Source organism: Phaenicophaeus curvirostris, unplaced genomic scaffold (assembly GCF_032191515.1).
Source record: "Phaenicophaeus curvirostris isolate KB17595 unplaced genomic scaffold, BPBGC_Pcur_1.0 scaffold_69, whole genome shotgun sequence".
Lineage (NCBI taxonomy): Eukaryota > Metazoa > Chordata > Aves > Cuculiformes > Cuculidae > Phaenicophaeus > Phaenicophaeus curvirostris.
Genome location: NW_027206691.1, coordinates 294,650 through 318,057, shown reverse-complemented (window position 1 = coordinate 318,057; position 23,408 = coordinate 294,650). Strand labels below are relative to the sequence as shown.

Genomic DNA, 23,408 nt, shown 5'->3' with positions numbered 1-23,408 from the left:
TTCCAGACAGCCTGGAAATACCTCCCTTTGACCCTCCAGCTGCAAGTAACAGGGAATAATTCCCTGTTTCAATTCCCCCATCACATGAAGCCGGAACACTCAGCTTGTTCCTGGGAATACTGCAGGAAGCCTGAACAGGGCCAATTACAGAGACAACAGAGGAGAAACGGCCAAAGGGACTGTCCCCAGCAATCCACAGCCCCACACAGAGACATGGTCACTGAAAGGTGACATTCTGGGAGAAAAAAGACTGAGTTAGGAGTTTCTCAGAGAGTTTTATTAAACAAAGGTGGAAAAGGAACGATAACAAGACATCTCGCGTAGGTAATAACAAACCATCTCAGCTCAGTTCAGTTCACTGAATCAAACCTACTGCAAAGTGCACGGATTTCAACTCTCCTGTAAAAGAGAAAAGAGAGAGGTTAAAAGCACCTTTGCAGTCTGCAGAGTCTCTGGAGAGGAAGGCGCTCATGCTCAGTCCAAACTCTGCTTCTGAAGAAGAAAGACGCAGTGCTGGGTGCTAGCAACACACTTTGCCACTTTGCTGGCTCTTTCTGAGCTCAGAAAAAACCAACGTGTTCACCTCCAGAAGAGTTTCCTGGCCTCCCTTCCTGGTTTATTACCGTGAAATTGGGATTTCCTCTTCCCAGGGCTTGCTGCCTCCAGCTGCTGCTACCTGCTGTGCAGCGGTTTGGCATAGACTGGCTCCATGAGGTAGTAAATGAGGAGCAGGAACAGGGACCCAAGAAAGACCAGGCTCATCACGGCCAGGAGAACGAAGCGGCCAATCAAGAAAGTGTCCACGATCTGCAGAGAGTGGGAAAAAAAATAAAGACCACAACACACATTACAACCTCATAGAATCATGGAATGTCCTGAGGTGGAAGGGACTCACAAAGTTGATTGAGTCCAACTCCTGTCACTGCACAGGACAACCCCACGATTCACACCGTGGGGCTGAGGGCAGTGGCAAAACGCTTCTGGACTATTGTCAGGCTTGAGACTGTTTCCCTGGGAGCTGTTCCAGTGCTCCACCAGCCTCTGGGGAAAGAACCTTTTCCTAATGTCCAATCTAACCCTCCCCTGGCATCTTCTTGCCATTCCCTCGGGTCCAGAGAGAAGAGCTCAGTGCCTGCTCCTCCTCCTTCTCCCCATGTGAGGAAGGTGCAGAGCACTAAGTCTCAGTCTGCTCTGGGAGCCTAGAGGGAGCACGCCACGTCCTGGAAAAGAGAATCACCTACCCCAGGAGGAAAATCTTTAGGGTTCCCCAGTTTTCCCCCATCACTTTTCACTCCTGATGCAGGTGCTTTCTGTGGGAAGCGGGGTGTGTGACAAATGACTGGAAGAAGAATCACAGGGAAGAAGCAACACAGGGAAGAAGAGTAAAAACCTGCAGCAGCTCTCCCCAGCCACAAATCTCCCAGCACTACACGGAACTGCGCAGTTCACCCCTTTTAGAAGGGAAATGGGAGAAAAAAAACACAAAAGATTAAAAAAAAAAGAAGATACAGTAGCAACGTGAGACACAATGAGAAGGCAGCCAGGAGGTGGCTGGTTATGAAATCACCCTCTTCGCTCCTGAGGCTGCCCCAGAGCCTCACCCACCCCCAGCTCAGCTGTCTCAGTCACATTAGCGCACGCTCAGCCTTGGTGTTGCTGCAGAAAGACTCTCTTGCGACCGACGCGTTGGCTCCTGCTGCACGTTTTGCTTTTTAATTAGCCAATTAGCAGACTTTTGGTGCAGAAAGCCCAGGTCATGTATTATTGATAGGCAGGGCAGGTCCACTCCAATTGAAGAGCCAAAAAAAAAAAAAACCTTTCAATTTCTGTTGGCCTCCCAGGCACAAACACGTGCTCAGGCACCCTTCATCTTGCTCCCAACCTTTGCATGAGGAGATCCCATGAAAGCAGGGAAAAGGAAAAACTTTCAAGTCTCTTTAGTAGGGATTTACACAGATCAGGACCGAGAAGAGCAATAATTAATGTGCATTAATAACAGAACAGAGGAAACAGCACCTAAAACGCCACAAAACTTCATGAGCTCCGGGAAAGCTCAGGATGGCAGCACAGGCAGCGGGGGCACAGCCAGCCCAATACGACCCACAACTGGGGGAGATCCTGCGCCTGACAGTGCGGGCAAGGGGCTGGATAAAAACAAAGCAGGATCTGTGCTTGGGTGCTGTAGTGACCTATGGAAGAGATGATCTGCTGTTACTGGCCTTTAAAGCAGAAAAAAGAGCTGAGGAAAGTGAAAAGCTGCCAAATTAGGAGGAAAATTATCAAAACTACCTGGCACGGGGCCTTGTTAAACCTCAGATGTTTTGCTGTGCGGGTGGGGAGGCCCTGGCCCAGGTTGCCCAGGGAAGCTGTGGCTGCCCCATCCCTTAGGGTGTCCCAAGGCCGGGCTGGATGGGGCTCGGAGCCCCTGACCCAGCGGGAGGTGTCCCTTCCCCGGGCTCTGCTGTCCCCCCCGTTCCAGGGCAGCCCCAGCCCCGCTCTCACCTCCCGAGCTCCGCTCGGCACGGGCCCCTCCTGCCCACGGGGCCAGAGCAGCAGCGCGGCCGTCACCGCCGAGGCCCCCAGCGCCGCCCCCGCCGCCACCGACCTGCGGGCGGGCGGGCGGCACGGGGCTCGGGGCGGGCTCGGGGCGGCCCCGGCTCCGGCCCCCGCCCCGCTCACCGCGCCCCGCTCACCGCGCCCGCCCGGCCGCCCGGAACAGCGACAGCGCCAGCAGCAGCGCCAGCGCCCACAGCAGCTGCAGCGCCAGCACCCCCGGGCCCAGCGCCGGCCCCGCCGCGCCGCCCGCCATGCCGCCCGCCGCTTCCGCCCCGCCCGCCGCAGCCAATCAGCGCCGCCCGCCGCTCCCCCTAGCAACCGCCCCGCCCGCCGCAGCCAATCAGCGCCGCCCGCCGCTCCCCCTAGCAACCGCCCCGCCCGCCGCAGCCAATCAGCGCCGCTCTCCGCTGCCCCGGCCACGGCTTCGCCCTCCCGCAGCCAATCAGCGCCGCCCTGCGCCTGCCCGGCGCTCCCCATTGGGGACACGGGCGGCGCGCGGAGCGGAGCCGGACCTCAGCCCCAGCCCCAGCGCCAGCCTGGACCCCATCCCGGACCCCATCCCGGACCCCATCCCGCATCCGCATCCCCCCATCCCCATCCCGGACCACATCCCCATCCCTATCCTGGACCCCAGCCCCATCCTGGGTCCCATCTCCAGCCCCAGCCCAAGCCCCAGCCCCATCACCATCCTGGACCCCATCGCAGTCCCTATCCCGGTCCCCATCCAGGTCTTCATCAAGATCTCAGTCCTGTCCCGATCTCCATCCTGATCCCCATCCCAATCCCTGTTCTGGTCCTGATCCCAATCCTTATCCCGGTCCTGATTCCTATCCCAGTCCCAATCCCTATCTCCCTCCCAGTCCCCATCCCGCTCCTGGTCCCTGTTCCTATCCCCATCCCCATCCCTATGTCTCTCCGGTCCCAGTCCCCATCCTGGTCCCACTCCCCATCCCATCCTGGGCCCAATCCCCATCCAGGTTCTGGTCCTGATCCTGGTGTCAGTCCTAATGCCGATCCCGTTCCTGAACCTGATCCCATGTCTCCCGGCAGCACGGAGCTCACCAGCCCCTCGTGCCAGTGTCCCTGTCCTGCTCCTGGAAGGTGCTCCCCATGGAATGGCAATTCCCCACCCTCCTGCCCCCCGTGTCAGACTGGTCTGTGTTTTACGAACCCCGCGTTGCTCGTTGCCATCGCTGCTAGCTCCTGTCCACCCTGCTGCCAGGAGCATCTCTGCTCGAGACAGGCTTCAACCCCCCAAATCCAAGGAGTTTTGCTATTTAGGGACAAAACTGGGCCAATTTGGTTAATGCAAACACGGCGGGACGTGGCCGAGCTTTGTGCTGCTGTGAGACGGGCACGCTGGGGGCTTCACGGCTGAGCTTTGTCGATGCACTCAGCGTCTCTGCATAAAGTTTGCGGACAACACTAAGCTGGGTGGAAGCTGGATCTGCTGGAGGGTCGGGAGGCTCCAAAAGGATCTGAACAGGCTGGATCCGTGGGCTGAGACCAATGGGATGAGGTTTAACAAGGCCAAATGCCGGGTCCTGCACTTGGGGCACAACAACCCTGAGCAGCTCCAGACTAGGAGAAGTCTGGCTGGAAACTGCCTGGAGGAGAGGGACCTGGGGGTGTTGGTTGACAGGGACTGAACACGAGCCAGCAGCGGCCCAGGTGGCCAAGAAGGCCAATGGCATCTTGGCTTGGATCAGAAACGGTGTGACCAGCAGGTCCAGGGAGGTTCTTCTCCCTCTGGACTGGGAACCAGGAATTCTTTGGCTTTGGTGCAGTCGCCGGGCACTGCACTGGGTACCTTGAATCCCTGCAGTGCTGTGAAGTGAAGCTGCGGTTAAGAGCAGGACAGGCTAAAACTTTTTTTTTCCTTCTTTTATTTTTTTTTTTTCTAAACGTGGAGCAACCCTGTGACATCGCCCAGAGCCACAGCTGCCCCGGCCGCTCACATCCTTTGCGCTGCCGTAAAACCCTCTGCAAACCCTTCCCTAAACACAGGAGTGCCCTAAATCCCTCGGGGATGCTCATCCCGCTCTGGAAGGTGCTGGATCCTATTTGGGATTCTCCAGGCTTTATCCCTCAGCTTTGCTGGGAGCAGCAGCCCCAAGCCCAGGCCCCGTTTCCCCGCTATTTTCCTGCATTTTATTCAAGCAAAGAGGACAAGGTGGAGGAACTGGATGTTGCTCAGGCCATACCTCCCCCCAACGCTATTTTTGGTTAACACCAGAAGTGATGAATCAGCCACCGGCTCGTGCCCTGTTTCCACCCGTGACGCTGGGAAAGCGCTTGCTCACCCTGTGGTTTGCCGGGATGGCAGCTTGAGGAGGTGGAAACACCACTCGGTGCCCCCACAGAAACCCAACAGCCCTTACACCGCATCCTGGGCCTCTGGCCGCACTGGGCACCTCCCTCCCGGCTCGGCTGAGAGGGTTCGGCTCCCTGATCGGCACCAGAGTCCCCTTCGGTGTCAGGGGGATCTTGTCAGGGAAACAAGCAAGAATGACCCTGGTGCTGTGTCCACTTCTGGAATCCTCAACATAAGAAGGAGATGGAACTGTTGGAACAGGCCCAGAGGAGGCCACGGAGATGATCCAAGAGCTGGAGCTTCTCTGCCGTGAGGACAGGCTGAGAGTTGGGGTTGTTCAGCCTGGAGAAGAGAAGGCTCTGGGGAGACCTTAGAGCAGCTTCCAGTGCTGAAAGGGCCTCCAGGAAAGCTGGGGAGGGGCTTTTCACAGAGATCTGGAATGATAGGATGAGGGGGAATGGCTTTAAATTGGAAGGGGGAAGATTTAGATTAGACATTAGGAAGAAATTCTTCACGCTGAGGGTGGGGAGGCCCTGGCCCAGGTTGTCCAGAGGAAGTTGTGGCTTTCCCATCCCTGGTTCAAGGTCAGGTTGGATGGGGCTTGGAGCCCCTGATGCAGTGGGAGGTGTCCCTGCCCATGGCAGGGGTGGAACTGGATGGGTTTGAGGTCCCTTCCAACCCAAATCATTCCACGATTCTATGTGTTTTTTTCCAATGTGTTTCTAAGACCCTGCAGGTTAAACAGTGATGGGGCCCTGTGTGCACCCTAAATCTGCATCCGCACCCCGAGCAGATTCATCCTGGCTGAGATTAATGGGAGCATTGCCTCTCATCCCCCTCACTGGATAATTTTCTCCAAAAAGCATGGATTTTAGATCTGGGAACGAAAAGCATGAATAATTCAAGGCTGGAGCTGAGACATCCCCACTGGGCTGGGCTTTGCCACCCATCCCCATCCCTCAACCCTGACCCCTCTGGTCTCTCCATCCCACAGGTATCGGGGCCTGACGCTCGTGCTGACCTTCCTCTGCTACACCAGCTACCACCTCTCCCGAAAACCCATCAGCATCGTCAAGGTTCGCTCCCACCTCACCCCAGGCACGGGGAGAGGAGACGTGGGGATGGGGGGGTCTTGAGATTCACCCATTCTCTCTCCCCGCAGAGCCAGCTGCACCCCAACTGCTCAGCCTTGGGTCCGAACCCCCACAATGACTCCAACAGCAGCTCGTGGTGCAGCTGGGCACCCTTCGGTAAGGCTGAGCGCCCCCGTCACCCCGAGCCGGGTCACGGCCAGAGGTTTTTCTCTCCAAAGAGAAGGACCCTGAAGCAGTCACCTCCCACGAGGGGCCACTGAAAGTCTCAGGCCAAAGCAGCGGGGATCACTCCAACAGCCCCAAGGAACCAGCCGAGGAGCCTGAAGCCATCAGCTTCCTCGGGGCGCTCCGGATACCTGTGAGTCATGGGATGCTGCTTGTGTTGTGATGGGGACGGAGGGAAGAGCAAAGCCAGGGCAGCTCACCCCATCAACAGAGGGAGAAAGAAGCTCCTCTGATGTCTCCTGCTGTCCTCGCAGGGTGTGGTGGAGTTCTCCCTTTGCCTGCTCTTCGCCAAGGTGGTGAGCTACACCTTCCTCTACTGGCTGCCCCTCTACATCGTGAATGTCGGTGAGCTCTTGGGGAGGGTGAGGCAGGAGCAAGCGTGGCAAGGACAGCATCTTCTCACCCCTCTTCTCTCCCTTGCAGCTCATTTTGGGGCCAAGGAAGCTGGGTACTTGTCGACTCATTTTGACGTCGGGGGCATTTTAGGTTTGTGCCTGGGTGGTTGGGGTGCATCGGGGATGGCTTGGGGACAACCCTGGCTTTGATGGAAATTGCTCCCTGTGACTCCTTCTTGCAGGTGGGATCTTTGCCGGCCTCGTCTCTGACTACACCGGCGGCAGAGCCACCACATGCTGTGTGATGCTGGTCGTCGCCGCTCCCATGGTGCGTTGTCATGTGGGGAAAAAACAGTCACAAGGGTTTCTTCTCCTCCAGTTCCTTTGAGTCACGGCCGCCTTCCTCTTCCCAAGCGCCTGGGATGAGCTGGTCACACACTCGGCTGAGATAAGAGCTGGGATAATCCATGTGCCTAGATGTTCCCAGGGTGGATCTCCAGATCTGGGGGCTCGGAGGGGCTTGTTTAGTCCCTGACAGCTAAAGTAAAACCCCTTAGGGTTTTTTCCCTCCGTCCTGCCATAACCCTGTCTTGTCTTAAAGCCTTGGGTGTCCCACTGAGCAGCCCAGCTTTCATCTCTTTGCTCTGCATCCCCAAAGCCCTCATGCTGACAGCCTTGTGCTCCACTTTCTTTGGCCAGGACGTCCTTCTTGAGCACCCGCACGGAGCTCATTTGGCTTTGCTGCCACAAACCCACAGCTAATTACCTGTAAGCCAAGCCTGGCTGGCTCTGGGTTGCAGACCTCTACCAGCTGAAGTAGGAGCACACTGAAAAGCAGAGAGGCCACATCGCCTCCACATCCCCCAACAGCACCAGGGGGGCAAATTACCATCTGGCTCCTGCCAGCGCGTGAGCCTTGCCGGGCCATAAATCTCAGCAGCACCTCTGTTTGCCAGGTATTTAATCTGGCAGGCAGACAGCAGGATGCGGAGCCAGGGGCTCGGCTCCCATCCTGGCTGGTGCTCTTCTTTCCAATCCCCGCATAGGTGAGGGGGGCCGCAAACCTTGGCACCAACAATAGTTCAGGTCCCCAGCTTGTGCACTAGGGCCGCTGCTTGCAGGGCTCATCTCCCCCACCGGCTGGAATAATGTCTTCTACATGTTGATAGCAGCTGGGCACCCTTCGGTAAGGCTGAGCGCCCCCGTCACCCCGAGCCGGGTCACGGTCAGAGGTTTTGGCAGGGGGCCGGCTGCTCATTAGGCACCCGGAGGTAATTAATGTGCCCTGTGTCCCCGGGCCAAAGGGCAGCAGCGAGTGGTGAAATCGGGACCGGGTGCCAAAGCCGCTGGCGCCTGGCCACGGCCCAAGAGCTGCCCCTCTCCGGGGAGAAGAGTTTTGGGCATGGGGGATGAGGACCAGCCAGTGGCCACGGCGAGGGAAACAGGATGGCAGCCTGGCTGATGTGGCCCTGATATTTCTTCTGCAGATGGGGACAACTACAATGAGCTTTTTGGGGCGCTGGATAATGCCTTCCTGGTGGCCTATGCCATTGGGATGTTTATCAGGTACCCAAGGCCTTTGCACCCCTTCTCCTCTGCACACCAGTTTGCAGTCCCAAACTGGTTTCCGTCAGGTCGTGCTAACGGGAAAGCAGCTAGGTGCTGGGATCCCCTTGGGATTCGGGCACTGACGTGGTGTGGTGCCGCCCATCGGCAGCATCGCCCGTGACGGCCCCTGTCGGCACTCTTCCCTCTCTCCGCAGCGGCATTTTCGGGGAGCGCCTCCCGCTGCGGTACTACCTGTTGGAGGGGATGGTGCTGAGCGGGCTCTTCACCGCTGTCTTCGGCCTCAGCTACTTCTGGAATGTCCACGTCTTCTGGTACTTCATCATCATGCAGGTCTCTCTGCGCCAGAGATGCCCAGGCTCTGGATTTTACTGCCCAAAAAATACCCAAACCAAGCATTTTCTGGCCAGCTTTGGGATGGGGGGGCTGGTTTTGAGCCCAGTTGCCCGAAGCAGCGGAAGGGCTGCGCTCCATGGATCCAGTCGGTGCTCGCCGGGTGCCGACAGTGCCGTGTGATGCTGCTCGTCTCTTGCTAGGTCTGCAATGGGCTGGTGCAAACGACCGGCTGGCCTTCTGTCGTGGCGTGCGTCGGGAATTGGTTCGGGAAGGGAAAGTGAGTGATTCTCCGGCGTATTGCACCCTGGTCCTGGTCCCTGTTTCATCATGGGCATCTGGAACTCATCACGGCCTGATCCCAATCCTTATCCCGGTCCTGATTCCTATCCCAGTCCCAATCCCTATCTCCCTCCCAGTCCCCATCCCGGTCCTGGTCCCTGTTCCTATCCCCATCCCTATGTCTCTTCAGTCCCAGTCCCCATCCTGGTCCCACTCCCCATCCCATCCTGGGCCCAATCCCCATCCAGGTTCTGGTCCTGATCCTGGTGTCAGTCCTAATGCCGATCCCATTCCTGAACCTGATCCCATGTCTCCCGGCAGCACGGAGCTCACCAGCCCCTCGTGCCAGTGTCCCTGTCCTGCTCCTGGAAGGTGCTCCCCATGGAATGGCAATTCCCCACCCTCCTGCCCCCCGTGTCAGACTGGTCTGTGTTTTACGAACCCCGCGTTGCTCGTTGCCATCGCTGCTAGCTCCTGTCCACCCTGCTGCCAGGAGCATCTCTGCTTGAGACAGGCTTCAACCCCCCAAATCCAAGGAGTTTTGCTATTTAGGGACAAAACTGGGCCAATTTGGTTAATGCAAACACGGTGGGACGTGCCCGAGCTTTGTGCTGCTGTGAGACGGGCACGCTGGGGGCTTCACGGCTGAGCTTTGTCGATGCACTCAGCGTCTCTGCATAAAGTTTGCGGACAACACTAAGCTGGGTGGAAGCTGGATCTGCTGGAGGGTCAGGAGGCTCCAAAAGGATCTGAACAGGCTGGATCCGTGGGCTGAGACCAATGGGATGAGGTTTAACAAGGCCAAATGCCGGGTCCTGCACTTGGGGCACAACAACCCTGAGCAGCTCCAGACTAGGAGGTCTGGCTGGAAACTGCCTGGAGGAGAGGGACCTGGGGGTGTTGGTTGACAGCGACTGAACACGAGCCAGCAGTGGCCCAGGTGGCCAAGAAGGCCAATGGCATCTTGGCTTGGATCAGAAACGGTGTGACCAGCAGGTCCAGGGAGGTTCTTCTCCCTCTGGACTGGGAACCAGGAATTCTTTGGCTTTGGCGCAGTCGCCGGGCACTGCACTGGGTACCTTGAATCCCTGCAGTGCTGTGAAGTGAAGCTGCGGTTAAGAGCAGGACAGGCTAAAACTTTTTTTTTCCTTCTTTTATTTTTTTTTTTCTAAACGTGGAGCAACCCCGTGACATCGCCCAGAGCCACAGCTGCCCCGGCCGCTCACATCCTTTGCGCTGCCGTAAAACCCTCTGCAAACCCTTCCCTAAACACAGGAGTGCCCTAAATCCCTCGGGGATGCTCATCCCGCTCTGGAAGGTGCTGGATCCTATTTGGGATTTTCCAGGCTTTATCCCTCAGCTTTGCTGGGAGCAGCAGCCCCAAGCCCAGGCCCCGTTTCCCCGCTATTTTCCTGCATTTTATTCAAGCAAAGAGGACAAGGTGGAGGAACTGGATGTTGCTCAGGCCATACCTCCCCCCAACGCTATTTTTGGTTAACACCAGAAGTGATGAATCAGCCACCGGCTCGTGCCCTGTTTCCACCCGTGACGCTGGGAAAGCGCTTGCTCACCCTGTGGTTTGCCGGGATGGCAGCTTGAGGAGGTGGAAACACCACTCGGTGCCCCCACAGAAACCCAACAGCCCTTACACCGCATCCTGGGCCTCTGGCCGCACTGGGCACCTCCCTCCCGGCTCGGCTGAGAGGGTTCGGCTCCCTGATCGGCACCAGAGTCCCCTTCGGTGTCAGGGGGATCTTGTCAGGGAAACAAGCAAGAATGACCCTGGTGCTGTGTCCACTTCTGGAATCCTCAACATAAGAAGGAGATGGAACTGTTGGAACAGGCCCAGAGGAGGCCACGGAGATGATCCAAGAGCTGGAGCTTCTCTGCCGTGAGGACAGGCTGAGAGTTGGGGTTGTTCAGCCTGGAGAAGAGAAGGCTCTGGGGAGACCTTAGAGCAGCTTCCAGTGCTGAAAGGGCCTCCAGGAAAGCTGGGGAGGGGCTTTTCACAGAGATCTGGAATGATAGGATGAGGGGGAATGGCTTTAAATTGGAAGGGGGAAGATTTAGATTAGACATTAGGAAGAAATTCTTCACGCTGAGGGTGGGGAGGCCCTGGCCCAGGTTGTCCAGAAGAAGTTGTGGCTTTCCCATCCCTGGTTCAAGGTCAGGTTGGATGGGGCTTGGAGCCCCTGATGCAGTGGGAGGTGTCCCTGCCCATGGCAGGGGTGGAACTGGGTGGGTTTGAGGTCCCTTCCAACCCAAATCATTCCACGATTCTATGTGTTTTTTTCCAATGTGTTTCTAAGACCCTGCAGGTTAAACAGTGATGGGGCCCTGTGTGCACCCTAAATCTGCATCCGCACCCCGAGCAGATTCATCCTGGCTGAGATTAATGGGAGCATTGCCTCTCATCCCCCTCACTGGATAATTTTCTCCAAAAAGCATGGATTTTAGATCTGGGAACAAAAAGCATGAATAATTCAAGGCTGGAGCTGAGACATCCCCACTGGGCTGGGCTTTGCCACCCATCCCCATCCCTCAACCCTGACCCCTCTGGTCTCTACATCCCACAGGTATCGGGGCCTGACGCTCGTGCTGACCTTCCTCTGCTACACCAGCTACCACCTCTCCCGAAAACCCATCAGCATCGTCAAGGTTCGCTCCCACCTCACCCCAGGCACGGGGAGAGGAGACGTGGGGATGGGGGGGTCTTGAGATTCACCCCTTCTCTCTCCCTGCAGAGCCAGCTGCACCCCAACTGCTCAGCCTTGGGTCCGAACCCCCACAATGACTCCAACAGCAGCTCGTGGTGCAGCTGGGCAGCCTTCGGTAAGGCTGAGCGCCCCCGTCACCCCGAGCCGGGTCACGGCCAGAGGTTTTTCTCTCCAAAGAGAAGGACCCTGAAGCAGTCACCTCCCACGAGGGGCCACTGAAAGTCTCAGGCCAAAGCAGCGGGGATCACTCCAACAGCCCCAAGGAACCAGCTGAGGAGCCTGAAGCCATCAGCTTCCTCGGGGCGCTCTGGATACCTGTGAGTCATGGGATGCTGCTTGTGTTGTGATGGGGACGGAGGGAAGAGCAAAGTCAGGGCAGCTCACCCCATCAACAGTGGGAGAAAGAAGCTCCTCTGATGTCTCCTGCTGTCCTCGCAGGGTGTGGTGGAGTTCTCCCTTTGCCTCCTCTTCGCCAAGCTGGTGAGCTACACCTTCCTCTACTGGCTGCCCCTCTACATCGTGAATGTCAGTGAGCTCTTGGGGAGGGTGAGGCAGGAGCAAGCGTGGCAAGGACAGCATCTTCTCACCCCTCTTCTCTCCCTTGCAGCTCATTTTGGGGCCAAGGAAGCTGGGGACTTGTCGACTCATTTTGACGTCGGGGGCATTTTAGGTTTGTGCCTGGGTGGTTGGGTGCATCGGGGATGGCTTGGGGACAACCCTGGCTTTGATGGGAATTGCTCCCTGTGACTCCTTCTTGCAGGTGGGATCTTTGCCGGCCTCGTCTCTGACTACACCGGCGGCAGAGCCACCACATGCTGTGTGATGCTGGTCATCGCCGCTCCCATGGCCGCTGCTTGCAGGGCTCATCTCCCCCACGGGCTGGAATAATGTCTTCTACATGTTGATAGCAGCTGGGCACCCTTCGGTAAGGCTGAGCGCCCCCGTCACCCCGAGCCGGGTCACGGCCAGAGGTTTTGGCAGGGGGCCGGCTGCTCATTAGGCACCCGGAGGTAATTAATGTGCCCTGTGTCCCCGGGCCAAAGGGCAGCAGCGAGTGGTGAAATCGGGACCGGGTGCCAAAGCCGCTGGCGCCTGGCCACGGCCCAAGAGCTGCCCCTCCCCGGGGAGAAGAGTTTCGGGGATGAGGGATGAGGACCAGCCAGTGGCCACGGCGAGGGAAACAGGATGGCAGCCTGGCTGATGTGGCCCTGGTATTTCTTCTGCAGATGGGGACAACTACAATGAGCTTTTTGGGGCGCTGGATAATGCCTTCCAGGTGGCCTATGCCATTGGGATGTTTATCAGGTACCCAAGGCCTTTGCACCCCTTCTCCTCTGCACACCAGTTTGCAGTCCCAAACTGGTTTCCGTCAGGTCGTGCTAACGGGAAAGCAGCTAGGTGCTGGGATCCCCTTGGGATTCGGGCACTGACGTGGTGTGGTGCCGCCCATCGGCAGCATTGCCCGTGACGGCCCCTGTCGGCACTCTTCCCTCTCTCCGCAGCGGCATTTTCGGGGAGCGCCTCCCGCTGCGGTACCACCTGTCGGCGGGGATGGTGCTGAGCGGGCTCTTCACCGCTGTCTTCGGCCTCAGCTACTTCTGGAATGTCCACGTCTTCTGGTACTTCATCATCATGCAGGTCTCTCTGTGCCAGAGATGCCCAGGCTCTGGATTTTACTGCCCAAAAAATACCCAAACCAAGCATTTTCTGGCCAGCTTTGGGATGGGGGGGCTGGTTTTGAGCCCAGTTGCCCGAAGCAGCGGAAGGGCTGCGCTCCATGGATCCAGTCGGTGCTCGCCGGGTGCCAACAGTGCCGTGTGATGCTGCTCGTCTCTTGCTAGGTCTGCAATGGGCTGGTGCAAACGACCGGCTGGCCTTCTGTCGTGGCGTGCGTCGGGAATTGGTTCGGGAAGGGAAAGTGAGTGATTCTCCGGCGTATTGCACCCTGGTCCTGGTCCCTGTTTCATCATGGGCATCTGGAACTCGCACACCTCCGTTGGCAACATCTTAGGGTCACTCATCGCCGGCGGCGGCAGCGACAGAAACGAGCGGAATCCTTCTGCGGGGGGTTGGCCGAGGAGGCCAGGGGCGCCGCTGGAAAAGCGGAGCCCGAGGAAATCTCGGAGAGACGCCACCTCCTGCGGCCCAAGATGGCGCCGAGCGGGAAAGGGAAAGGCGGGGCGGGAATGTTCCCGGCGGGAACAGGGAGGAGGCGCTGGAATTGAATGGCGCGTGCGAGCGTGAGGGGGAGGAGAACGTGAGAGAGAAGGGTGGTGCGCGCGAGGGGCGGGGAGCCAGTCAGAGCGTCCGTCTGCTCCGAGCAGCAGGCGGGGCGGGCCGGGGGGAGGGAGCGGCCCCTCCGCAAGGGAGGTGGGCGGGGCCGGGGCCCGACAAAAAGAGCTCGGGGCCCGGCAGTGGCCGGTCAGGCGAGGTCCGGCTCGGACACTAGTCGGGGCGGGGGGGTCACAGCCGACTCGAGCTCAGAGGAGGAGGAGGGGGTGCATAGAGTTAAAAGCCGACACATCCCCACTCGAATTAAAGAAAAGCCGAGAGGGGGACAAATCCCTCTCACGGATTGGAGAAAAATAAAGATGGCATGTGCCGATTGGGCCCCATGGGCCACGCTGGCGTTCCCGGTCCGGGTGACGGAGGGGACAGAGGGTCCACTCGCCAATAAACCCTAAGGACGTACAAGCGATTGTTGAAGCAATTGCGGATAAAGGGCATTTTGACAAGGAATGCAGCTCTAAAACTCAGGGAAACGGGGCGGGGAGAGGGCACCTGGGCCGCGCACGGCTCTCTCCCACTTGGGACACCAGGCGGCCCAACTTGCCAACCCCGAATGGGGCGAAGCGCCCCCGAACCTGCAGCCCCCCCGAGAAGCAACCAACTTTATGGCTCAACCAGCGGTCCAGTCGAACCTGCCCTTATCTCAGGGACAGCAAGGACCGCTCTCTGGGGGCGAGACCCCAGGGTGGCCCTGGCAGTGAAGTGTGATAACCCACCAGTGGCGTGGGGGACTTGTTCCCTTTATAATACCCTAAATGGCACCACCATTAGTGTCCCCTTTTTGATCGATACCGGAGCAGACGTTACAGTTATTCCCGAGACGAGTTGGCCCCCGCGTTGGAAATTGGAAGACGCCCCTATGGTGGGTGGAGTTGGGGGATTAACCCGAGCTCAGAAGAGCACTCAACCGATAGCAATAACGCTTCACACCGAAAAGGGGCCGGAGAAAACTAGCTACCACCAGCTACCACCTCTCCCGAAAACCCATCAGCATCGTCAAGGTTCGCTCCCACCTCACCCCAGGCACGGGGAGAGGAGACATGGGGATGGGGGGGTCTTGAGATTCACCCCTTCTCTCTCCCCGCAGAGCCAGCTGCACCCCAACTGCCCAGCCTTGGGTCCGAACCCCAACAATGACTCCAACAGCAGCTCGTGGTGCAGCTGGGCAGCCTTCGGTAAGGCTGAGCGCCCCCGTCACCCCGAGCCGGGTCACGGCCAGAGGTTTTTCTCTCCAAAGAGAAGGACCCTGAAGCAGTCACCTCCCACGAGGGGCCACTGAAAGTCTCAGGCCAAAGCAGCGGGGATCACTCCAACAGCCCCAAGGAACCAGCTGAGGAGCCTGAAGCCATCAGCTTCCTCGGGGCGCTCCGGATACCTGTGAGTCATGGGATGCTGCTTGTGTTGTGATGGGGACGGAGGGAAGACCAAAGTCAGGGCAGCTCACCCCATCAACAGTGGGAGAAAGAAGCTCCTCTGATGTCTCCTGCTGTCCTCGCAGGGTGTGGTGGAGTTCTCCCTTTGCCTGCTCTTCGCCAAGCTGGTGAGCTACACCTTCCTCTACTGGCTGCCCCTCTACATCGTGAATGTTGGTGAGCTCTTGGGGAGGGTGAGGCAGGAGCAAGCGTGGCAAGGACAGCATCTTCTCACCCCTCTTCTCTCCCTTGCAGCTCATTTTGGGGCCAAGGAAGCTGGGGACTTGTCGACTCATTTTGACGTCGGGGGCATTTTAGGTTTGTGCCTGGGTGGTTGGGGTGCATCGGGGATGGCTTGGGGACAACCCTGGCTTTGATGGAAATTGCTCCCTGTGACTCCTTCTTGCAGGTGGGATCTTTGCCGGCCTCGTCTCTGACTACACCGGCGGCAGAGCCACCACATGCTGTGTGATGCTGGTCGTCGCCGCTCCCATGGCCGCTGCTTGCAGGGCTCATCTCCCCCACCGGCTGGAATAATGTCTTCTACATGTTGATAGCAGCTGGGCACCCTTCGGTAAGGCTGAGCGCCCCCGTCACCCCGAGCCGGGTCACGGTCAGAGGTTTTGGCAGGGGGCCGGCTGCTCATTAGGCACCCGGAGGTAATTAATGTGCCCTGTGTCCCCGGGCCAAAGGGCAGCAGCGAGTGGTGAAATCGGGACCGGGTGCCAAAGCCGCTGGCGCCTGGCCACGGCCCAAGAGCTGCCCCTCCCCGGGGAGAAGAGGTTTGGGCATGGGGGATGAGGACCAGCCAGTGGCCACGGCGAGGGAAACAGGATGGCAGCCTGGCTGATGTGGCCCTGGTATTTCTTTTGCAGATGGGGACAACTACAATGAGCTTTTTGGGGCGCTGGATAATGCCTTCCGGGTGGCCTATGCCATTGGGATGTTTATCAGGTACCCAAGGCCTTTGCACCCCTTCTCCTCTGCCCACCAGTTTGCAGTCCCAAACTGGTTTCCGTCAGGTCGTGCTAACGGGAAAGCAGCTAGGTGCTGGGATCCCCTTGGGATTCGGGCACTGACGTGGTGTGGTGCCGCCCATCGGCAGCATCGCCCGTGACGGCCCCTGTCGGCACTCTTCCCTCTCTCCGCAGCGGCATTTTCGGGGAGCGCCTCCCGCTGCGGTACTACCTGTCGGCGGGGATGGTGCTGAGCGGGCTCTTCACCGCTGTCTTCGGCCTCAGCTACTTCTGGAATGTCCACGTCTTCTGGTACTTCATCATCATGCAGGTCTCTCTGCGCCAGAGATGCCCAGGCTCTGGATTTTACTGCCCAAAAAATACCCAAACCAAGCATTTTCTGGCCAGCTTTGGGATGGGGGGGCTGGTTTTGAGCCCAGTTGCCCGAAGCAGCGGAAGGGCTGCGCTCCATGGATCCAGTCGTTGCTCGCCGGGTGCCGACAGTGCCGTGTGATGCTGCTCGTCTCTTGCTAGGTCTGCAATGGGCTGGTGCAAACGACCGGCTGGCCTTCTGTCGTGGCGTGCGTCGGGAATTGGTTCGGGAAGGGAAAGTGAGTGATTCTCCGGCGTATTGCACCCTGGTCCTGGTCCCTGTTTCATCATGGGCATCTGGAACTCATCACGGCCTGATCCCAATCCTTATCCCGGTCCTGATTCCTATCCCAGTCCCAATCCCTATCTCCCTCCCAGTCCCCATCCCGGTCCTGGTCCCTGTTCCTATCCCCATCCCTATGTCTCTTCAGTCCCAGTCCCCATCCTGGTCCCACTCCCCATCCCATCCTGGGCCCAATCCCCATCCAGGTTCTGGTCCTGATCCTGGTGTCAGTCCTAATGCCGATCCCATTCCTGAACCTGATCCCATGTCTCCCGGCAGCACGGAGCTCACCAGCCCCTCGTGCCAGTGTCCCTGTCCTGCTCCTGGAAGGTGCTCCCCATGGAATGGCAATTCCCCACCCTCCTGCCCCCCGTGTCAGACTGGTCTGTGTTTTACGAACCCCGCGTTGCTCGTTGCCATCGCTGCTAGCTCCTGTCCACCCTGCTGCCAGGAGCATCTCTGCTTGAGACAGGCTTCAACCCCCCAAATCCAAGGAGTTTTGCTATTTAGGGACAAAACTGGGCCAATTTGGTTAATGCAAACACGGTGGGACGTGCCCGAGCTTTGTGCTGCTGTGAGACGGGCACGCTGGGGGCTTCACGGCTGAGCTTTGTCGATGCACTCAGCGTCTCTGCATAAAGTTTGCGGACAACACTAAGCTGGGTGGAAGCTGGATCTGCTGGAGGGTCAGGAGGCTCCAAAAGGATCTGAACAGGCTGGATCCGTGGGCTGAGACCAATGGGATGAGGTTTAACAAGGCCAAATGCCGGGTCCTGCACTTGGGGCACAACAACCCTGAGCAGCTCCAGACTAGGAGGTCTGGCTGGAAACTGCCTGGAGGAGAGGGACCTGGGGGTGTTGGTTGACAGCGACTGAACACGAGCCAGCAGTGGCCCAGGTGGCCAAGAAGGCCAATGGCATCTTGGCTTGGATCAGAAACGGTGTGACCAGCAGGTCCAGGGAGGTTCTTCTCCCTCTGGACTGGGAACCAGGAATTCTTTGGCTTTGGCGCAGTCGCCGGGCACTGCACTGGGTACCTTGAATCCCTGCAGTGCTGTGAAGTGAAGCTGCGGTTAAGAGCAGGACAGGCTAAAACTTTTTTTTTCCTTCTTTTATTTTTTTTTTTCTAAACGTGGAGCAACCCCGTGACATCGCCCAGAGCCACAGCTGCCCCGGCCGCTCACATCCTTTGCGCTGCCGTAAAACCCTCTGCAAACCCTTCCCTAAACACAGGAGTGCCCTAAATCCCTCGGGGATGCTCATCCCGCTCTGGAAGGTGCTGGATCCTATTTGGGATTTTCCAGGCTTTATCCCTCAGCTTTGCTGGGAGCAGCAGCCCCAAGCCCAGGCCCCGTTTCCCCGCTATTTTCCTGCATTTTATTCAAGCAAAGAGGACAAGGTGGAGGAACTGGATGTTGCTCAGGCCATACCTCCCCCCAACGCTATTTTTGGTTAACACCAGAAGTGATGAATCAGCCACCGGCTCGTGCCCTGTTTCCACCCGTGACGCTGGGAAAGCGCTTGCTCACCCTGTGGTTTGCCGGGATGGCAGCTTGAGGAGGTGGAAACACCACTCGGTGCCCCCACAGAAACCCAACAGCCCTTACACCGCATCCTGGGCCTCTGGCCGCACTGGGCACCTCCCTCCCGGCTCGGCTGAGAGGGTTCGGCTCCCTGATCGGCACCAGAGTCCCCTTCGGTGTCAGGGGGATCTTGTCAGGGAAACAAGCAAGAATGACCCTGGTGCTGTGTCCACTTCTGGAATCCTCAACATAAGAAGGAGATGGAACTGTTGGAACAGGCCCAGAGGAGGCCATGGAGATGATCCAAGAGCTGGAGCTTCTCTGCCGTGAGGACAGGCTGAGAGTTGGGGTTGTTCAGCCTGGAGAAGAGAAGGCTCTGGGGAGACCTTAGAGCAGCTTCCAGTGCTGAAAGGGCCTCCAGGAAAGCTGGGGAGGGGCTTTTCACAGAGATCTGGAATGATAGGATGAGGGGGAATGGCTTTAAATTGGAAGGGGGAAGATTTAGATTAGACATTAGGAAGAAATTCTTCACGCTGAGGGTGGGGAGGCCCTGGCCCAGGTTGTCCAGAAGAAGTTGTGGCTTTCCCATCCCTGGTTCAAGGTCAGGTTGGATGGGGCTTGGAGCCCCTGATCCAGTGGGAGGTGTCCCTGCCCATGGCAGGGGTGGAACTGGATGGGTTTGAGGTCCCTTCCAACCCAAATCATTCCACGATTCTATGTGTTTTTTTCCAATGTGTTTCTATGACCCTGCAGGTTAAACAGTGATGGGGCCCTGTGTGCACCCTAAATCTGCATCCGCACCCCGAGCAGATTCATCCTGGCTGAGATTAATGGGAGCATTGCCTCTCATCCCCCTCACTGGATAATTTTCTCCAAAAAGCATGGATTTTAGATCTGGGAACGAAAAGCATGAATAATTCAAGGCTGGAGCTGAGACATCCCCACTGGGCTGGGCTTTGCCACCCATCCCCATCCCTCAACCCTGACCCCTCTGGTCTCTCCATCCCGCAGGTATCGGGACCTGACGCTCGTGCTGACCTTCCTCTGCTACACCAGCTACCACCTCTCCCGAAAACCCATCAGCATCGTCAAGGTTCGCTCCCACCTCACCCCAGGCACGGGGAGAGGAGACATGGGGATGGGGGGGTCTTGAGATTCACCCCTTCTCTCTCCCCGCAGAGCCAGCTGCACCCCAACTGCTCAGCCTTGGGTCCGAACCCCCACAATGACTCCAACAGCAGCTCGTGGTTCTCCTATTACTTTTCCACCTTGGCTGCATGACTCTGCTTTGGCCCCACTGCATCTCCCTCCATGCACAATCCTGGTGGGAAAATGGACTGGGACGTGACCTGTGATTGCTGCCCAGTGGTGGCAGTCTGGGTTTTGTCATGGTTTGGCTGCAGGCAGCGTCCAAGTTTGATCTTCCCATCCACGGCTGGGTCCAATACTTGGGAATTGCTATCGGGAATGGCCTCACACTAGGACTTGCCAGCTGCCGGACCCCAAGGCCACTTTTCCTCCTTACATTTTAGTCCTTCATCCCAACAGGGAACCCATGAGTCTCTCAAAGGGAACGCCAAAGCACTTTCTACTGTCACAGCCATCATCGATGGCACAGGATCTGTAGGTCTGTACGCCCAAAGGATGCTGAGCACTGACTTCCCCTGGTGCCATGGTGCTGGGGGTCCCGGTCCCTTCTCCCCTGTCCCCTAACTTGCCTCATGTGCCCTTGCAGGTGCAGCACTAGGGCCGCTGCTTGCAGGGCTCATCTCCCCCACGGGCTGGAAGAATGTCTTCTACATGTTGATAGCAGCTGGGCACCCTTCGGTAAGGCTGAGCACCCCCGTCACCCCGAGCCGGGTCACGGCCAGAGGTTTTGGCAGGGGGCCGGCTGCTCATTAGGCACCCGGAGGTAATTAATGTGCCCTGTGTCCCCGGGCCAAAGGGCAGCAGCGAGTGGTGAAATCGGGACCGGGTGCCAAAGCCGCTGGCGCCTGGCCACGGCCCAAGAGCTGCCCCTCCCCGGGGAGAAGAGTTTTGGGCATGGGGGATGAGGACCAGCCAGTGGCCACGGCGAGGGAAACAGGATGGCAGCCTGGCTGATGTGGCCCTGGTATTTCTTCTGCAGATGGGGACAACTACAATGAGCTTTTTGGGGCGCTGGATAATGCCTTCCGGGTGGCCTATGCCATTGGGATGTTTATCAGGTACCCAAGGCCTTTGCACCCCTTCTCCTCTGCACACCAGTTTGCAGTCCCAAACTGGTTTCCGTCAGGTCGTGCTAACGGGAAAGCAGCTAGGTGCTGGGATCCCCTTGGGATTCGGGCACTGACGTGGTGTGGTGCCGCCCATCGGCAGCATCGCCCGTGACGGCCCCTGTCGGCACTCTTCCCTCTCTCCGCAGCGGCATTTTCGGGGAGCGCCTCCCGCTGCGGTACCAGTGTCGGAGGGGATGGTGCTGAGCGGGCTCTTCACCGCTGTCTTCGGCCTCAGCTACTTCTGGAATGTCCACGTCTTCTGGTACTTCATCATCATGCAGGTCTCTCTGCGCCAGAGATGCCCAGGCTCTGGATTTTACTGCCCAAAAAATACCCAAACCAAGCATTTTCTGGCCAGCTTTGGGATGGGGGGGCTGGTTTTGAGCCCAGTTGCCCGAAGCAGCGGAAGGGCTGCGCTCCATGGATCCAGTCGGTGCTCGCCGGGTGCCAACAGTGCCGTGTGATGCTGCTCGTCTCTTGCTAGGTCTGCAATGGGCTGGTGCAAACGACCGGCTGGCCTTCTGTCGTGGCGTGCGTCGGGAATTGGTTCGGGAAGGGAAAGTGAGCGATTCTCCGGTGTATTGCACCCTGGTCCTGGTCCCTGTTTCATCATGGGCATCTGGAACTCGCACACCTCCGTTGGCAACATCTTAGGGTCACTCATCGCCGCCGGCGGCAGCGACAGAAACGAGCGGAATCCTTCTGCGGGGGGTTGGCCGAGGAGGCCGGGGCGCCGCTGGAAAAGCGGAGCCCGAGGAAATCTCGGAGAGACGCCACCTCCTGCGGCCCAAGATGGCGCCGAGCGGGAAAGGGAAAGGCGGGGCGGGAATGTTCCCGGCGGGAACAGGGAGGAGGCGCTGGAATTGAATGGCGCGTGCGAGCGTGAGGGGGAGGAGAACGTGAGAGAGAAGGGTGGTGCGCGCGAGGGGCGGGGAGCCAGTCAGAGCGTCCGTCTGCTCCGAGCAGCAGGCGGGGCGGGCCGGGGGGAGGGAGCGGCCCCTCCGCAAGGGAGGTGGGCGGGGCCGGGGCCCGACAAAAAGAGCTCGGGGCCCGGCAGTGGCCGGTCAGGCGAGTTCCGGCTCGGACACTAGTCGGGGCGGGGGGGTCACAGCCGACTCGAGCTCAGAGGAGGAGGTGGGGGTGCATAGAGTTAAAAGCCGACACATCCCCACTCGAATTAAAGAAAAGCCGAGAGGGGGACAAATCCCTCTCACGGATTGGAGAAAAATAAAGATGGCATGTGCCGATTGGGCCCCATGGGCCACGCTGGCGTTCCCGGTCCGGGTGACAGAGGGGACAGAGGGTCCACTCGCCAATAAACCCTAAGGACGTACAAGCAATTGTTGAAGCAATTGCGGATAAAGGGCATTTTGACAAGGAATGCAGCTCTAAAACTCAGGGAAACGGGGCGGGGAGAGGGCACCTGGGCCGCGCACGGCTCTCTCCCACTTGGGACACCAGGCGGCCCAACTTGCCAACCCCGAATGGGGCGAAGCGCCCCCGAACCTGCAGCCCCCCCCGAGAAGCAACCAACTTTATGGCTCAACCAGCGGTCCAGTCGAACCTGCCCTTATCTCAGGGACAGCAAGGACCGCCCTCTGGGGGCGAGACCCCAGGGTGGCCCTGGCAGTGAAGTGTGATAACCCACCAGTGGCGTGGGGGACTTGTTCCCTTTATAATACCCTAAATGGCACCACCATTAGTGTCCCCTTTTTGATCGATACCGGAGCAGATGTTACAGTTATTCCTGAGACGAGTTTGCCCCCGCGTTGGAAATTGGAAGACGCCCCTATGGTGGGTGGAGTTGGGGGATTAACCCGAGCTCGGAAAAGCGCTCAACCGATAGCAATAACGCTTCACACCGAAAAGGGGCCGGAGAAAACTATTACCCTCTTCCCATATGTTGTGTCGGGAGTCCCACCCCTGCTGGGAAGGGACGCTCTAGCCCTATTAAAAGCCAGAGTGACAAATTTACCATAAGGGCCACTGCCGCATACCCACTTCCACCAATTAAACTGAAGTGGAAATCATCCGACCCAGTATGGGTCGAGCAGTGGCCCCTGTCGAAGCCTCGAATGGATGCTCTTCTTGAGCTAATTGACCGTGAACTACAACGAGGTCATATAGAGCCTTCCACTAGCCCATGGAACACCCCAGTTTTTGTAATACCCAAACGAACCGGCGAGCGGTTTCATCTCCTCCATGACCTGCGTGAGGTAAACAAGAAAATTCAACCAATGGGTCCTGTCCAAACGCTGTTGCCCATGAACTCTATGATACCGGAAGGACAACCTTGTGCTGTCCTTGATATTAAGGACTGTTTTTTCTCGATACCTCTACAAGAGGCAGATAAGGAGCGGTTTGCTTTTTCTGTCGTGTTCCCAAATAGCCAACGCCCCAACTTGCACTTTCAGTGGAAAGTGCTGCCTCAAGGAATGATCAACTCGCCTACTATTTGCCAAATTACGGTGGATCGAGCGTTAGCACCGGTTCGGCGCAGTGACCCGACCGCGACAATCATTCAATACATGGACGATATTTTGATCGCAGCGCCGTCAGAAAGTCAGGTGGACCAGCTAGTGTCGCAGCAGTATGGCAATCGGAAGGAGAATGGTACTGCATTAAAATGACCGATCGTGCGCTTTCAGTCCAGCAGCTAGAAGTGACGGCCGTAGTACTAGCGTGCGGACTGTTCCCAATGGAACACCTCAACATAGTGACTGACTCGATGTTCGTGGCCAAGCTTTGCTTAGCCATGTCGGGGCCTGGCGTGTCAACATCCACAGCAGCTTTAATGTTAGAAGAAGCACTTTTTTCCCGAAAGGGTACCATATCGGTCATCCACGTCAATAGCCATAACCCAATCAAAGGGTTCTTCCAAACTGGTAATGAC

At 58.1% G+C, this 23,408-nt stretch overlaps 2 protein-coding genes and 2 pseudogenes across 2 annotated transcripts; 3 read left to right on the top strand and 1 right to left on the bottom strand.

Annotated features, from left to right (window-relative positions):
- Positions 1-255: 255 nt before the first annotated feature.
- On the bottom strand, positions 256-2,810 carry LOC138734264 (transmembrane protein 218-like). Its single transcript, XM_069881856.1, has 4 exons — positions 2,694-2,810; positions 2,503-2,605; positions 624-807; positions 256-399 (listed from the first exon to the last, which is right to left on the bottom strand). The coding sequence occupies exons 1-3, from the start codon at positions 2,807-2,809 to the stop codon at positions 673-675; spliced, it is 354 nt and encodes a 117-aa protein (XP_069737957.1). The 5' UTR covers position 2,810; the 3' UTR covers positions 256-399; positions 624-672.
- Positions 2,811-5,151: 2,341 nt separating this feature from the next.
- LOC138734205 (glucose-6-phosphate exchanger SLC37A2-like) lies at positions 5,152-8,966 on the top strand (annotated as a pseudogene).
- A 1,036-nt stretch (positions 8,967-10,002) lies between these two features.
- Positions 10,003-21,080, top strand: LOC138734204 (glucose-6-phosphate exchanger SLC37A2-like; annotated as a pseudogene).
- On the top strand, positions 11,590-12,310 carry LOC138734189 (glucose-6-phosphate exchanger SLC37A2-like; the record flags this gene model as incomplete). Its single annotated transcript, XM_069881765.1, has 4 exons — positions 11,590-11,739; positions 11,861-11,951; positions 12,030-12,092; positions 12,183-12,310. Coding segments are annotated over 4 exons (432 nt in total), but the record flags the coding sequence as incomplete, so codon positions are not given.
- Positions 21,081-23,408: the final 2,328 nt, after the last annotated feature.